Source organism: Asparagus officinalis, chromosome 8 (assembly GCF_001876935.1).
Source record: "Asparagus officinalis chromosome 8, Aspof.V1, whole genome shotgun sequence".
NCBI classification, from domain to species: Eukaryota; Viridiplantae; Streptophyta; class Magnoliopsida; order Asparagales; family Asparagaceae; genus Asparagus; species Asparagus officinalis.
Window position 1 is genome coordinate 14,640,934 of NC_033801.1, and position 17,547 is coordinate 14,658,480.

Genomic DNA, 17,547 nt, shown 5'->3' on the forward strand with positions numbered 1-17,547 from the left:
TATCACATGACACTGGATTGATGATAACTGGCAAATGTTTAAAAGAGTTATTTTTTTATTGCATTTGAAGATTTACATAGTGGTATATTAATATTGCAAATTTAATAATTGAAGAACTATAAAATTAGAAATTTCAGAAAAAATATTTTCTCTTTTACTAGATAATGCAAGTAATAATAATGTAGCTGTTGATCATATCGTTGTGTGCACTTTGAACTACACGAAACCTACAGACTGAATCTGTTCCTAATAAAACTCCCCTATTATCCTCAAATTGATCCTATTCTCTCTCTGAAGATGGAACCAAAATCTTCCATACTTTTATATCACAATCTAAGCTCCCACTGTACACCAACCACGAACTACACTCATCCCCACAATCTTCATCGCTTGTCACCATTGCCAGGCTCTTCACAGGCCCTCCATGTCCTTGAAGCACACCTAAACAATAATGCTCACCTTTATCTTCTCTTCTCCTCCACATCCTCACCGTTCGGTCGGCCGACCCGCTGCATACCAAATCTCCGCTTACCGACAAACACAGCACCGCTCCGGTGTGCCCTCTGAGAGCTCCTGTGGCTTCTCTATGTCCATCTCTTCCTCCCCAAACCACCACTGATCGGTCACACGAACCTGAATACAGTATAGACTCCTCGACACTCAGCGCCAACGCATTTACAGCTGATCGATGCCCCTGTAGAGTATCGACCAGCTTGTGCTTCTTTTGACCTTCTTGCATTTTCCATACCCTGATGGTTGTATCCGCTGAGCCTGTATATATAAACCCTAACTTTGATATGACAACTGCGCTGATCGCATCATCATGTGCTCTGGGTACCGATTCGATGCACTTGTTGCTTGAGAGTTGCCATATTTTGAGGGAACGGTCCCAGGAGACGGAGTAGAGTATTGTGCGGTTGTCAGAAAAAGCCAGTGCAGAAACTGCGTCAACATGCTGCACCCAGGTGCATTTCTTGTGGCGACGAACCTGTACATGCTTGCCCGGCGACAGGAGGCTCAGTATGCGATCTTTGGCGGTTGGAAGGACTGCCTGCAGCCTGCAGGGCTGAGTGTACTTGGTATATATGTGCCATACTCTGATCTTATGGTCTTGATGTGAGCTGAACATTGTGTCTTTAGAGATCAGCAGTGATTTTATCGGGCTTTCGCATGTTATTGTCGTGCAGCGCGATTCATGTCCGGTGTGGGTCCATATTCGGATTTGTCTGTCAGCGGATCCGCTGTAGAGGGAGTTTCCGTCGACTGCGAGGGCTGAGATGTAGGAGGAATGCCCTCTGAGGGTGGTGATGCATTGATAGAGGGCTTGTGTTGGAGATTCATGGGTGTTGTTGAGTGAGGGGAGGGATGGGAGGCTTGGTTGAGCTGAGATAGACGTAGTTTCCATTGTATGTTTTAGAGGAGAGTACATAGGTTGTGGGGGAATTGAGGGATTTTGTATTGTTTGTTATATAAGAAACAACTCATGATTGTGCTGTAGAAAGGTGAAGGACAGCAGGATCATTTGGTCAAATGGGGTATAGAGTGTGATGCAACATTGAGAACCTGAGAAGCAGAGTGCTGTACTGTAGATTCAAGATTTGCGTAGATTCCATGCCCTTGTGTACTGAGAAGTTGTGGAGGGGCTAATGCTTTCCTTGTCATATTCTAGAGACTATGAGCATTAGCCTCCGCTTTGATTCTGATCTACAGGACTCATTCACTTTGATTCACATATTTTAAGCAGATTTTAAAAAAGATATCATTACAAGAGCCCAGATATATGATTCTTCGTAAGAAGATACCGCCGTGTGAGTTCAGATTTTTGTTCATGAAAAATATTGTTTAGCTTGCGAGCACACGTTAGAGCAATATTATAACCCTCTAGCTCCAATTCTCAGTTTAATTTCAGAAATTTGACGCAGCGAGGATGGGCTTTAAGACTTTGGTCTCAGGATTACCTGCGGCACAGTTTAGGTCTATTTTTTACTAGCCATGCACAAATTCTGGTTATGCTAGATTTGCATGTCTATAAGAATTTATTTTGATTTACATGAACGCCATCAGTTGTGGTGTCACCTTCTTAAAGAGTTCCTGAGGATGTCCTGAAGAGTCGCAACTAAAATGATGAACGCAATTTAGTTTTCGTGATTGGATTCCATTTGATAACAGATAGGAACTGGGGACCTAACCCAGCTAACACTCGCCAAATTGACAAAATGGAGCTGGGTGAACCTGTAATAATTGCTTGGTATCATCCTGAAGTCACCTTTGAAAACTGCTGCTCAATTATTTGTGCTCAAAAACCGCAACCATAATCCCCACACCAACTGCCAACGCAACAAAACCTAAACCGAAAACTCACTCTCCAGATAATTAAACGAAAGCAAGACAAGTTTTCCGAGCCTATTAACATTAAATAAATAGTCTTTTAAAAGGTAACTTTCATGCGTCACAATAGTACTTTTCAGGTGCTTAACATTGCCTTGATTCATTCCCCCACTCAAAAAATAACAAAAAAAAAAAAAAAAAAAATTGCTGTTTTAATGAGATTTTGAAAGTTATCGAATGCTTTGTGCGGTGGGAGACACAAAAGACGTAGTCAACCGACCATATCGATCAGTTTGCTCCTAAATTCATCTCTATCGGACAGTATGATTTTGTCTCATTCGACCCTAGTCAAAGCAAAAACGTCATCATCTAATGAAGCTCTGTAGATTTGTGTAAGTTTTGGAGAGAACTGAATGGGAGGAAAAAAAAAAAAAAAAAGATCGAAGGAATTAAAGAGGATATGGGTGTTTTCGTCAACAAAATCTTATTCCCCCTAAATATATGGCTAATACCCGGATTGTAAAGGTGAGGGTGGAGTGGGTTTATATTAGATTATTAGTCCCCGTTTTTTTAAATTAATGAACCCCTTGTTAAAAATAGTATGGATAAGAAAACAAACATGAGCTAAAAAGGTGGGTCTGAACTATTTTAAAATAGTACTTCACTATTAAAAAAATATGAATTGTAGATAGACATCTTTTATTATCGCCTAATTACAGATAGACCTTTTGCAGTTCCATTATTGTTATAGGCATCCCGTACTAGCATCCAAATTGTTGAAAGACCCCTGAGTGAAAGTATTTTGATTCTTTTACTCTCAGAATATCCATTTATCAACAAATATTTTTCTCTTTATCTAAGGATAAAAGAAGTTTAAAAAATTTCAGGGCCCGCCATCAGTGGTGTGGTCAATAACTGGAGCTTTGGGTCACTCTTGTTTCTTCTCTTAAAAAAAATTCAAAAAATAATTTTATCAATAATTTCTTTGGTGTTTGAAACTCTTACATAGGCCAAAGGCCTATGATGTATATTTATAGATAGTCAATGTGAATAGGTTGAGTACCCAAGAGTCACCCCCACTTAATGGGGTGTTACACCATCATAATGGGGTGTGAATGAAGGGATAATGAGGGGGAGGCCAAAGGCCTCCCTCATCTCATAATACTCCCCCTTATCCATCCATTACCTTGGGTTTAGCTTATGAACACTTCAGAGTTCGTAAAGCTAATGGGGTGGACACTTCTGGATCCAGAGTAAACTTGTTTGCCTCGTTAAAACCTTAGCTGTGGAAAACCCAGTGGGAAAAAACCATCAGCCTAAGGAAAAAGAGTACAACCCATAGGTTACTCCTCCTGAACCATACAAGCTTCAGGCTTGTAGGTCTTTCAGATGTCTCATCCCTATTCCTTTTACAAGTTTTACAAAAGTACATCTAGGCAGAGCCTTAGTGAACAAGTCAGCTAAATTATTACATGATTGGATCTGCTGTACTTTAACTTGCTCCTCCTCTTGAAGATCGTGTGTCCAGAAAAACTTGGGAGATATGTGCTTCGTCTTGTCACCCTTAATGAAGCCAGACTGAAGTTGAGCAACGCAGGCTGCATTGTCTTCAAATATAGTAGTTGGCTCAAGGTCACCAGTCTTCAGGCCGGTAGACACTAAGATGTGCTGAATGACAGAACGAAGCCAAACACATTCTTTGCTGGTTTCATGGATCGCGAGGAGTTCGGAATGGTTGGATGAGATTGCTACAGTGGTTTGCTTGACAGACCTCCAGGAGATGGCCGTACCACCGAATGTAAACACAAATCCGGTTTGTGATTTCTCGGTGTGGGGATCAGACCTGTAACCTGCATCTGAATAACCAATTAAGGTGGGAGACCCACCCTTCGGGAAATATAATCCCAGGTCTATAGACCCTTGGAGGTAGCGCAGAAGATGCTTAACTCCATTCCAGTGGCGCTTTGTGGGCGCTGCACTGTATCTGGCTAGTAGGTTAACTGAAAACGCTATATCGGGACGCGTACAGTTAGCCAGATATAATAGTGCTCCAATGGCACTGAGGTAAGGTACTTCAGGACCTAGCATTTCCTCCCCCTCTTCCAGCGGACGGAAGGGGTCGTTCTTTACATCCAATGATCGAACAACCATTGGTGTACTAAGAGGATGACATTTATCCATTCGGAAATTTTTAAGTAATTTCCGTGTATATGTGGATTGGTGTAACAGGATACCACCCTTAAGGTGTTCGATCTGTAAGCCAAGACAATACTTTGTTTTGCCTAGGTCTTTCATTTCAAAAGTATTCTTAAGGCTTTCAGATATCCCAGCGATCTCTGCAGGAGATCCAATGAGATTTAAGTCGTCGACATAGACGGCGACTATAATGAATCCTGTTCCCGATCTTTTTATAAAGATACACGGGCAGACTTTATCATTTGTGAATCCTTGCGTAGCAAGGAACTCACTTAGTCTGTTATACCACATTTTCCCCGATTGCTTAAGACCATATAATGATCTTTGAAGCCTAACAGAATAGACGTCCCGAGGTCTATCTGCTATCTCTGGTGGAATTTTATATCCTTCAGGGAGTTTCATATAGATATCTTTATCTATATTGCCATATAGATATGCAGTCACAACGTCCATGAGCTGCATTTCTAGGCCTTCCAGAGATGAGAGGCTTATTAGGAATCGGAAGGTATTCCCATCCATAACCGGAGAATATGTTTTTTCATAGTCTATTCCCGGTCTTTGGGAAAAACCTTGTGCTACAAGCCGTGCTTTGTAGCGCACAACCTCGTTGTGTTCATTTCTTTTTCTGATGAAGACCCACTTATATCCCACAGGTTTTACACCTTTAGGTGTTTGGACTACTGGTCCAAAGACTTCGCGTTTCAAGAGTGAGTCCAGCTCTACTCCTATTGCCTCGTTCCACTTTGGCCAATCGTCTCTGCGTTTACATTCCGCTAGAGACCGTGGTTCGATGTCATCGTCGTATTCAGTGACGTGAACGGCAATATCGAACGCAAAGTCGTCGTCGACGACTGTGCTTTTTCTGTCCAGTACCTCCTCAGTACGTACAAAATTTAATGATGTTTCTCCTATTTGTTCCTCTTCAGGGGAATCTAGGAGGGGAGAGGAAGCTGGTCTGAGCTCAGTATCCTGTGTTGGGTTCATTTTTATTTCTCCAGGATTTTTTCTTTTACGAGGGACTTTGTCCTTCGAACCTGGTGGGCGTCCTCTTTTCAATTGAGGTACAGCCGTTTCTGCTGCCGGCGGATTGCATCCATCTTTGGGGATGTCAATCCTAGCTGGCGTGTTGACAGCAGGGACGTGTGATCTGACAATCTTCTGGTTATCAGTGAATTTATCCGGAAGTAAATGTACTGTATTCTGAAGATGAAGAATCTTCAGGATCTCATCTTCACATTGACTAGTACGCGGATCATAATGAGACAAAGTCTTGGTGTTCCAAGAAATGGTCTTAGAAGCGTCAGGCTTCCTGGACTGTGTGCCAAGTTTAGGAAATGAATCCTCAACAAATTCACAATCATCAAGACGTGCTTTAAATGCGTCACCCGTCTGGGGTTCAAGGTATCTTATTATAGAGGGCGAATCAAACCCTATATAGATACCCAAACGACGCTGTGGACCCATTTTGGTCCTTTGTGGAGGAGCAATTGGGACGTAAACTGCACAACCAAACACTCTCAAATGTGAGATATTCGGAGGTGCACCATAAGCAAGCTGCATTGGTGACAAAATATGGCCACCAGAGGGCCGTATTCTGATAAGTGATGCTGCATGCAATATTGCATGACCCCAAGCCTCAACAGGCAACTGTGATTGCATCAACAATGGACGAGCAATCCATTGCAATCTCTTAATTAGAGATTCTGCTAACCCGTTCTGGGTGTGAACATGTGCTACAGGATGTTCAACTTCGATGCCAGTTGCTAGGCAATAGTCTTGAAAGACTTGTGAAGTGAATTCTCCCGCATTATCAAGACGTAATTTCTTGATTTGATTATCGGGGAAATGAGCCCGCAACTTAATAATTTGTGCCAATAGCTTTGAAAAAGCTAAGTTGCGGGTGGACAAAAGGCACACGTAAGACCACTTGGTTGATGCATCTATAAGTACCATAAAGTACCTAAATGGTCCACTTGCGGGGTGAATAGGCCCACAAATATCGCCATGTATTCTCTCCAAGAAGCTAGGAGACTCTAATCCCACTTTCAGAAGGGAAGGTCTCGTGATCAGTTTACCTTGAAAACAAGATAGACATGAGTAATCACTCTTCTGAAGAATCTTCAGGTTCTTCAGGTTGTGTCCACTTGATTGGCTCATGATGCGGTGCATCATTGCTGATCCTGGGTGACCCAGTCTGTTATGCCAAAGTTTAAATTTCGTCGAAGAATGGCACTTCTGGTGCATAATCATGTTAGCTTCTACTGGTTGAATATATGTATGATAGAGACCCGACGGGAGTCCCTTGAATTGTTCTAAGATAGTTTTTGAACCATCTTTTTGACGAGTTACATACAAATACTCATCCTCATTTATTTCATTGGTTTCTAAGTGATATCCGTTTAAACGAATATCCTTGAAACTTATGAGGTTTCTATTAGATTTCGGAGAGAATAATGCATCTTTTATTATTAGTCTCGTTTTATTTGGGAGCAATATCATTGCTTCACCAAATCCTTCTATTATATTAGATAGTCCTAAAATCGTAATTACAGGATCGTCATAATCATATAAGCTATTGAAATAGCTTCTTTCGCGAAGGATTGTGTGCGTCGAGGCACTGTCCACAAGGCACTCACACTTCATCTATAACATGAATGCAATATTTTAATCTAAAGAAAATAACTATCTTTATTGAAAAGTAAATTGCATTACATGGAAAGTAAAGAACTAAAGATGAAAGTACTATGAGAATTTAAATGCATATAAAGATAACATGGATCTAGTCGAGAAGATCATCCATTTCGAAGTCATCAGCAGTGAACTGAGTAGACGGCTGCTTTTCCACCAGATTTGTTTCAACAGGAGACTTCTGGCTCGCTAGATACATATCTTGGAGGTGTCGCGGAGTGCGACAGTTTCTGGACCAATGTCCAGTCATGCCACATCTGTAGCATTTGTCCTCCCAAGTGTTCTTGGGAATGGACGATAGCTCAGTGGTCTTCTTCTTCCACTTCTTCTTTCCCTCACTATTGCTGCTCTGGGGCGGGTTGTTTTTCTGGGGTGGACATCTGGCCTGCTACTTATGGGCTTTCCCCTTGTTGAATTTACCCTTATGCTTTTTCTTCTGCTTCTGGGAAGAAAACATGTGAGCTTCGGGTAGAGGAGCTGAGCCTGCAGGGCGTAGGTTATGAGTGGCCAAAAGCAATTCTCTGTTTTGCTCCGCCATCAGAAGGGTGGAGTGCAATTCAGAATATTTTTTGAACTTTCGTTCGCGGTACTGTTGCATGAGGATTGCATCCTTCTCGTGGAAGGATGTGTAAGTCTTCTCCAACATGCGTTCCTCCGAAACTTCTTCACCACACAACTTCAGGCGTGAGGTGATATTATGAAGTGCTGAGTTATACTCAGCTACGGACTTAAAGTCCTGAAGTCGGAGGTTTTCCCACTCATAACATGCATGTGGGAGGATTACATCTTTCTGATGTTTGTATCGGTCCTCAAGTGCAGTCCACAATTCCTTTGGGTGCTCTACAGTCAGGTATTCGGCCTTCAGGGTCCGATCAATATGTCTCCTGATGTAGATAATGGCTTTCGCCTTATCTATATCAGAGACGATCACTGTAGTAGCAACCTCAGCATTATTTACAGCATTACCCGTACCAGTGGCCGGAGCCGGTGGAGCAGGAGTTGAAATTGTGGCTAATAAGCCCTGGGCACGTAAGTGGAACTTCAGGTCCACATGCCAACTCAAATAATTCTTGCCAGCAGCGTCAAGGACTTCGAAATCAACGCTCGCTATTTTAGCCATTTTATCTATGCATTTGAAAGACATGAATTAATAATAAGGAATTAAAAATTCATGCAATAAACATGTTGCGTGGATCAGCCCGTCACCAAAAAATAAAAAGTGTCCAAAGTCCGATTATACAGACCAAAGATAACAAAAATTATAAAATTAAAATACAATTTGGAAAACCCTTGGGGGTCCCTGCATTTTGCAAAAATGCCTTCGTCTTCAATGGAATACACCGGTCTTTGACTTTTTACAATTATATCCTCACTACAATTTCTCTCTCAGAAGGAAAAAAAATGCAAGGAATTTAAATTTGGTGACAAACAGGCTGATCCAAAAACCACAACATTATTTATTTAAACATCCATTCAATTTAATAATAATATATGCAACAGGCATAACAATTGCACAACATCTCAGGCATATAATTAGATATAACCTAAATATTTAATAATTATGTGTGCAAGTGGATAGGTAGATAGGCTCTGAGACGTGTGCATGGGACTATGATGGCGACAGTGCAAAGCCTACATGCTCTGTATATTGGGTTTTTAACAACAAATATATCAGCACCTATAGCTTAATGCATCTCTCATTGATCTACTGTGCTATAACTTGAAGAGAGCTATCTCTGCCAAAATATCTGGTTTTAAATGGATATGTTGGTCTCCCACTAGAAAAACTTTTGCTTTGGTCATGTGATACTTTTAGTGGAGAAGTAAATTCCAAACGTAACTAGGTACCTATGTATGTACTAGCCTCTCCAACAATTTCAAAATTGATTAGTTTTAGTTAGACTACAGGGAAACCATGTTTTAGATCATAACCTTAAAAAGGCAAACTTTCATATGCTCTTATATAAAAGTAAGATCAATTTTAATTAGGCCATGTAATTATTAGAATCATAAGATTGATCCGTATATTATCTCTCTGTCTGAAAAAACTATCATATGCTCTTTAATTCAACATTGCCATATCTTGATAAAGTTACTGGGAATGACTGAAAAAACATAAACATGTAACCCGTGCAAAGATTGGCTCTAATATCAGAAATTTGAGCATAATGATTGGAATTTTTTTTTGTTTTTTTTTTAAATTTTCAGCTGCCATATATTATTCTACGGATTATAGTAATTACCTCTAGATCAAGATCTAGGGACGATCGATACTAAAGATCCGTAGAACGCTGCCTCCTTGCGATGATCCGTCGAACGCTCCCGCTGCAACAAACCAGATCTCAATGCGCAAAAGAGGAAGGAAGTATTTTTTTTTTATGGCTCAGTGATTCAAGAACACTTCGTGCTGATAACGTGTTTGAAACTCTTACATAGGCCAAAGGCCTATGATGTATATTTATAGATAGTCAATGTGAATAGGTTGAGTACCCAATAGTCACCCCCACTTAATGGGGTGTTACACCATCATAATGGGGTGTGAATGGAGGGATAATGAGGGGGAGGCCAAAGGCCTCCCTCATCTCATAATATTTGGATAATATTAATAGTGTAAATTACACCAAACCCCTATGAACTTTTAGCATTTTGTAGTAAAGTCCCAATAACTTTCAAAATCACATTAAACCCCAAATGAATTTTGCATTATACCCCCAATATCTTTTGGGTGAATTGCACTAAACCCCCAACGACTTTCAAAATGCCTTTTTTAATGTCGTTTTTTTGTTCTAATTTATTGGATTTTCTACAAAATGCAGAAATTTTTAATGGGATTTGTTGCAATTTTCAAAAGTTATTGGGGGGGGGGGGGGGGAGGTAGTGATTTTGAAGAAATATGGTTTATCAGATCAACTTAGGACTAGCTAGTCTCTAAACATGCTCGATCAGGTGAAGAACCGCTACTAGTGTAATCGAACAAGTCATCCTCGATCAAGCACGGATGAGACTACTTCGCATCATATAACCTCACCCTCACTGACATCTGGTCTCCATTTCTTCTTCAATCTGCATGCCTCTCCAGTAGACACCAAATCCTGTGACTCTAGACGTTGATATCCATATGATAGCAGCTAGAAGAGTCGATACCATGAATTCAACTACTTCCTAATTGGTTTTTGGGGGATGGAATGATCGCGCTGGTTTCATGTTGGAGAACAACACTATCCTCGGGCGCCGCAAGTGTAATCTGAAGAATGTCACTGAACCTGGAGAGCTATAGAGTCTGCTTTTCGCATTGTCGTTAAATCTGAGCACAAGCCCTCGGTGATGTGTCGATGTTATCCTCCACAGGCCACTTTGAGCACGAGAGTTGGGACCATCGTGTGGTTACTGCAACAAAACGACACCATATGTACGAAGAAGATAATTAACGAGGAAAGTGAGGGAGAGCAGGAGTTTGAAGCCATTGATGAAGAGGAGTTCATGAAGGCTATGGACATTTGTAAAGGTAGTGAGAACGGGGCGCGCATTTCATTTGGAAATAATGCTGGATATTTCTCATCTTTCGCATCTTCGACCAGATGAGCATCCGGATGATTATAGAGAAGTTTCGAGTGACAGACGACATGATTGCTTGCATTGGTGCTTACCTGGTCCAATATGATACTTGGAATGATCTTATGATGGAGATGGTGATGAGAAATGTAGATCCACGGCATTTTTCTTGAGTCGTGAAACCCAATTGTAAGTTTTAATGTTTTATTCTAAATTAGACATGATAGATTTTTGTGTGTTTGATTTGTTCTTGTGGTTGTTAACGAATCAATATCCATCCAATTTGTAATATACAAAAGTAACAGGTTTTACTTCTTGAATCCGTTATGAGATAACTAATCGAGCTGGATTTGAGATATATTCTACTCGAAGGATTTCTAATTGTCTTTGATTTGGAATTAGATCCTGATATAAGGTCTAAAAATATCTATTAGGCATTGATTCCGTTTCTTATTTAAGTCCATCATATCACTCTCTCTCTTTACTTTTCTGGCCTGAGAGACTAAACTCGCACGAGATGCTAATTAAGTTGCTAACAGTCTCCCATGTAAGTATAGCTCATTCATCTATTGGAGATTTGGAGCTATGGGCACTAAGTTGACGACGTGGTCTGGATTCGCAATTATGAAGATGCTATTGGACTTTTTTTTTTAAAGAATATTTGATCGGATTTCAATCTCCTTAAGACCACAAGGGCCACAACCGTAGCTATTATAACCTTTGCTGGGGAGAAGCTATGCTCAAATTAAGAGTTAATGGACCTTAAATAAACGTTATAGGAACTAAACTAATTAAAAATTTTATTTTAGACTATTAGATATTGGTCTCAAATTCCATTAAAATCCACCACTCATTCTTAATTTTTCTAACGTGGACTATACTCACACATGAAATTCCTAATATAAAATAACAAAATTGTCCTAGCCTGGTATGCATTTAATGGACAATAAATGTTATTACTAATCCTCACTGAAAGCTGATATCTTTTTAATTAATTAGATTCAGTAACCTACGTCTTTATATGGTTTACTGGAGTAAATTCAACATGCAGATATGAACATAGGATTCAGATATAGATTCAACAGTAACTCGATAGGTTTACGGTTTAAAGCTCAGTTAAGGGCCTTAAGGGTTAAGGCCCTTCCATCTGAGTGGATTTCTTTTTCTGATGCCAATGTTTCATATTTCATAATATTGAAGTATTCCACAAAAGTCCTAAATAACTACGTAATTAATCATCTCTCTTTACTTGCTTTTTAAACCAGTGAGCTCATATGAATTTACACGCGTCTAATATTGAAAAAGCATTAGAAAGAAGATCATATAACAAAGTTTTTTTTCCTTTTCCCAAAACCACCTGACAAATATGGTAATTATACGAAAACTACATTTCAATTTCTATTTATATATAAACCAAATTTAAAGTGAGTTTGTGTTACAATCAACCACCTCATGTTCAATTTTTATTCTAAAAACTCGAAAACACCCTTAAAAACCACATTCTAGGCACATGAGTTGTTTTGTTAATGTTTAGGTCGTGTTAGGATACAAGTCGTATCCCTTGAACAAAGTGAAAATTTTAAGCTTATTTTTGGTTTTTAAGTAAAAATTTGACTAGGAGGTGATTAATTGCAACACAAACCTGTTAGGACATAGTCCATACAATAGCTCTTTTATGAGTAATAACAAACTCTCATTTAGTACTAATATTTATTTGAGATGATATATTATAATGAATGCAAGTATAAAAATGTATGAGGTGAAACGACGCGATCAATAGGGACCCATCGATGATCATCAAGTCATCGACGGCTACAAGAACTGATTGATGAATTCTAGAGACATATTTTCAAACCATCAATGACATGCAGGAAACCATCGATGGTGCCACTAATGGTCATAAGCAACCATTAATAGTAAAATCGGCTAGTTGCATATTTTCATTTTTAATATCAGCTATTCATCATTCCTTTTGATCTTCAAACTCTACCACTAAGGGTGGAAAAGAACTGAATTCGAATTGAATAACACGGTATTCGTATCCGATTACTTTTTGACTTCGAATTCATATTAGAATTTGAAAGAATAGCAAATCAGTATTCAAATTTGATACAAATAGTATTCGAATAGTCTAGAACTATTGGTGAATATTTGTTAATAGTGTTTGGATAACCTTTGCAAGTTATTCGGTCTGTATTTGTTAGATATTTGACAAATATTTGTTATCCTCTTTTTACAAAAGAGCCAAACATGGTATACCTGATGTATGTGCAACCTAGTGATATATAATATTCACAAATAAAAATCTATTAATTCGTATTTACAAGCAACAAAATAAAATTTTAAGGACTAAATTGTATAAATGAATAGTTTAGTAAACAAACAAGTCGAATATACCTATGGTTAAGTTCTATTCATTTATGAACTGAATAATAAAAACTATTTATTTATTATTAAATAAACTATCGAATCAAATATGATTGAATACCTAGGTGAATAAATATTGAACTATTTGTTAAATATTTGGTTCGTTTCCACCCCTATCTACCACATTTAGGATATCTATTTTCTAACCTATTGAAGGCTATATATCATTGAATGAGATAGTGAGAAGAGAGAGTCCTTGGGTTTTAATTTGAAAAGAGATTATATTAAAGGGTTTGAACCTAGGAGGTTTGACAAAGTCTTTCTCGTCATGCACGACATATCCTGATCATTTCATCGAGAAGAGTTGCCCTCAGATTCATCATCTACACCATTCTTCATCATGCTATAGTTAGATTTATCGAATGACGATTTATTTATCAAAAGGGTTGTAACATTTTTCATATTTTTTGTGCTTAATTATGTTTGATTTGTTGTGTTTCAAGCTTGTTTTTTAGGCATAGTTAAGCCGGTGTTAATTGAGGACTAACTAGGAGTCATGTGTGACTCAAATATCCAAGCAGGCATGATTCGGTTTGGGGTCTTCGACCGTGACTGCAGGTGGAAATGAGTTAGTATTTGAGTTGGTGAAGAGTTCTAAATTAAATACAAAATCCTAATCTTAATGATAATATGACGCTATTGCTATGGAGATAAAAAACAAGTTCTTTTTACATTAGTTGTAATTCAAGTTGGGGCCTTGCTGGAGTTCTTATGTCCCAGAGTTGCTAGGAGTTGGGTTTCTAGATCCTGATCATTAAACTAACAATAGAATTTCACTCCTAGTAGATTTCCTATTGGCCAAGACTTCATGTGAGCATGTGAAACAATTCTCAGCCATTCATAGAATTGGGGTATCTCCTATAAAAGTGTTGGGATTCGAAACAATCAAATCGAATCCGTGCCTTTCTGAACCTTGTGTTTGAGAGTAGGAAAGTAGGAAAACCACCGCAAATAAAAGATAAAACTTGTAGGAAAGTAAACAAGAAAGAACACACCAGATTTAATGAGGTTCGGCAACGTGCCTACGTTCTCGGGAGCCACACCACACAATTCTTTGATTAATTGAAGAAGATTACAATGCCCACAAATAGGTGTTTATCTCTCTGAGATCTCTCTGAAAGAATCCTCTCAAAACCCTCTTTTTCACGTGTTCTACAAACCCGAAAAATGTTTAGGTATATATAGGATCCCAGCCCAAAACAAAATCCTGAACAAAATAGGAAACTAAAAAAACAGTATCCGGTCGACAGGACCATGTGTGTCGGTCGACCGGCCAGAGCGTCATCTTTACAAGATATGTTTGTGCACCTTTTTGGTCGACCGACATAGTCCTCGCGGTCAACCTGCCAGAGAGCAGTTTCCTGCTCAGTTTCCTGCAGTCATTGCGGTCGACCGAACCTTCTCCGTCGGTCGACCGACCTGCATTTTCCCTGTTCTCTTCATTGATTTGATCCAGGTTTGGTCTACACACTCGAGACTAACAAAAAGGAGAAGTTTGTAGATTGGACAGTGATAATATTATCAATCTGGGGTTTACACCAATCTGAAACAGAGAACAAGAGGTTTTCTCGTCAAGCCTATTAGTCATATTTCGGCTCTCTTTTATTCCTTTGTTTTAGAGTGATTGTATTAGGCTTTTGGGGTGTTATTTAAGATTGAGTGATTCCACTTTGTATTTCTCATAATTTAGTAAAGCTTTTCTTCTCCTTCGCCCGTGGATGTAGGCTACAAGCCGAACCACATATATCTTTGTGTTCGTGTGTTCTCGATATTCTTCGTGCTTTTGTGTGATTGATGTTAATTTATCCTAGGGTTTGTCATAACACTAGGCTACATCTTTACTCATTGTGGAGAGTTAGGCTAGACGACTGGTTTCAAATAGATTTTAGGATGCAGTCTTTGTAAGCATACTGAATTGGGTTGTGATTCAAGAGAACTCTTGGCATAGTGAGGAAGCCTCTCCGTGAGAGGGAAGAGTGGACATAGGACTGTTATTCGAACCACTATAAAATCATAAGTGTCCTTGGTTGGTTGTTTTCGCTTTTATTTTATTTATTCAGCTGCATATTCTGTGTTTTTAGTGAAAAACGATAGCAACCTTCTCCACCTCAGTGCATCTCAGGTCCAACAAAACCCACTTTAAAGATGATATATGTATAAATTGAAATTGTGAGGTGGTTTTTGTATAATTATCTTGTTTTTAAGGTGGTTTTTAGGGTGTTCTATAATAAAACGTTTGTATGTATACGTATTACCAATAGAAACTTGAATCCGATTAATCTTATATCAAGCTTTTTTGTTGGATATAACGTGAACAAGAATTATAATATAGTAGTCTTAACTCCTCATATATTTTGCAGATAATGTTGTATATTACATATCTTTCTCTTAAATACGATGCAAAAAATACTGCCCATAGGGCCATAGCCATACTTTTCATCCTAAAACTATAACAAGATTCAAAGATTTGAAAGTTCAAGAATCACAGGCTTTCAATTGAAAAAGGAAAGTAGTTTTCAACTAGACACTATTTGCCAATTAGAACATAATGGGCCGGAGACCACACACATGCTCAAAGTAAATTATTGACTGTTATTGCATATCTCCTTTTTAAAGCCAACCATTTCTACCTACTTATATACTCCAAGGAAATGAGTCCTTATGGCGTAAATTTCACTCACATCAAAAAAAAATTTCAGGGAAAAAATAATAATCAATTATTACAAAGCCTACCACTTCAATTTCTCACCCAATCTCAGAATGATTAACCCTTCCAATTTCATCATCTTCACCTTTATACTCACTTCCATAACACCCTCTATTACTGCTTCATCAACAAAAAGCCCATGGGTCGCCAAATTCATGGATCTCGCCGGCTCTCAGCCCGGTGACGCAAACTCTGCCGTCTACACACTCAAGGAGTACCTCCGCTGCTTCGGCTACCTCGACTCCAATCTCACCGGCATTTATGATGACGCCCTGGAATCTGCCCTCCGAACATACTAGCAAAACTTCAACCTCGATGGTACCGGCCTCCCCGACCTCCCCACCATCAACCACCTCGTGTCCCCTCGCTAAGGAGTTGCTGACTGTTGTGCTCTAATACCAATTGTTGTTGAAAACCATGTCGAGGAACCAAACCAAACGCCGATCAAAGAGGGCCAAAACCAACCAAAATCAATGCATAAACAAAACACCAATTTTAACGTGGTTCGGCAAGTTGCCTACGTCCACGGGGCAAGGGGGGATAATGTTTTCACTAATAGAGAAAGAGTACAAACTGAGATTACAAATCACTCGAAGGAACAAACTAATCTCACCAACAAAACTCTTAATCTCTCCAAAATAAAACCCTAATCAAAAGCTCAAAAAATACCTCTTTTTGTGCTCCAAATATCCCCCAATCAATGCTTAATCAAAGCCCAATCAAAGCCTTAAACAAAGCCCTAAACAAAGCCCTAAACAAAGCCAAAGAAACCCTAAAAACGTGTCTCTATTTATAACAAAACACAATTCCAAACTGATTGAGATTCTAAAGATGAGTCTGCCACACCCTGGTGTGGCACACACCACATCCATGGCAAACAGGGTAGATTCTGTCACACCAGGGTGTGGCAAACACCACACCCATGGCAGACAGGGCAGATTCTGCCACACCAATTGCAGACACCACACCAGGGTGTGGTGGAGCCTGTTTTGCTTATTCTTCACGTTTTTCTCAATTCCTTCCTCAATTCCTTCGCTGTTTTCACAATTCTCCACCTCGGCGAAGTTTTTCCAAAACTGAACCGACACCAACCAAACCAAATGTCCCACTTGTTACGTTTAGAACGTCGTGGAAACCCTTCACGACAACGGACTCAAACCATAACAAGTCGAGACCCAAATGAGAATGCGAATACTCTCCAAACGTCGATGCCTACTCACCAAATCGGCTGTATCAAAACTGACTGCCTACGTATCCTCTTGCCCAAGGAATCAAGCCTTCATGTAGTTCACCCAAATGGCCTCCAAAGGCCCTCAATCAAATAGAAAAGATTGTAACTCTTTCCTAATATCACCAACGGATCTGTAACTGATAGCGGCCCTAAACTGATATAAATCAAACACCTCCATCTGAGGAGAACCAATGGTCGTATCCAAATCATGTCCACCAGCTGCAACCGAATCCAAAACCAATCCATCATCTGCATCCGAAATCAAATGATCCCCAACCTGTGCCACCTTAGCTGGAATCCCAAATGACGCAGTATGATCTGGAGTATGTGAAATAAGTTCCACCCAACATGAAGTAGCATCACCCTCCACCTGCTGTGATATCCAAATGACCTGATCAACACTCTCCACCTGCTGAGA

At 39.4% G+C, this 17,547-nt stretch overlaps 2 protein-coding genes across 2 annotated transcripts; both read right to left on the reverse strand.

Annotated features, from left to right (window-relative positions):
* LOC109820897 (protein JINGUBANG-like) lies at positions 281-1,576 on the reverse strand. Its single transcript, XM_020387092.1, has one exon. It carries the CDS (start codon positions 1,427-1,429, stop codon positions 281-283), a length of 1,149 nt encoding a protein of 382 aa, XP_020242681.1. The 5' UTR covers positions 1,430-1,576.
* On the reverse strand, positions 7,601-8,332 carry LOC109820898. Its single transcript, XM_020387093.1, has one exon. The coding sequence runs from the start codon at positions 8,330-8,332 to the stop codon at positions 7,601-7,603; it is 732 nt and encodes a 243-aa protein (XP_020242682.1).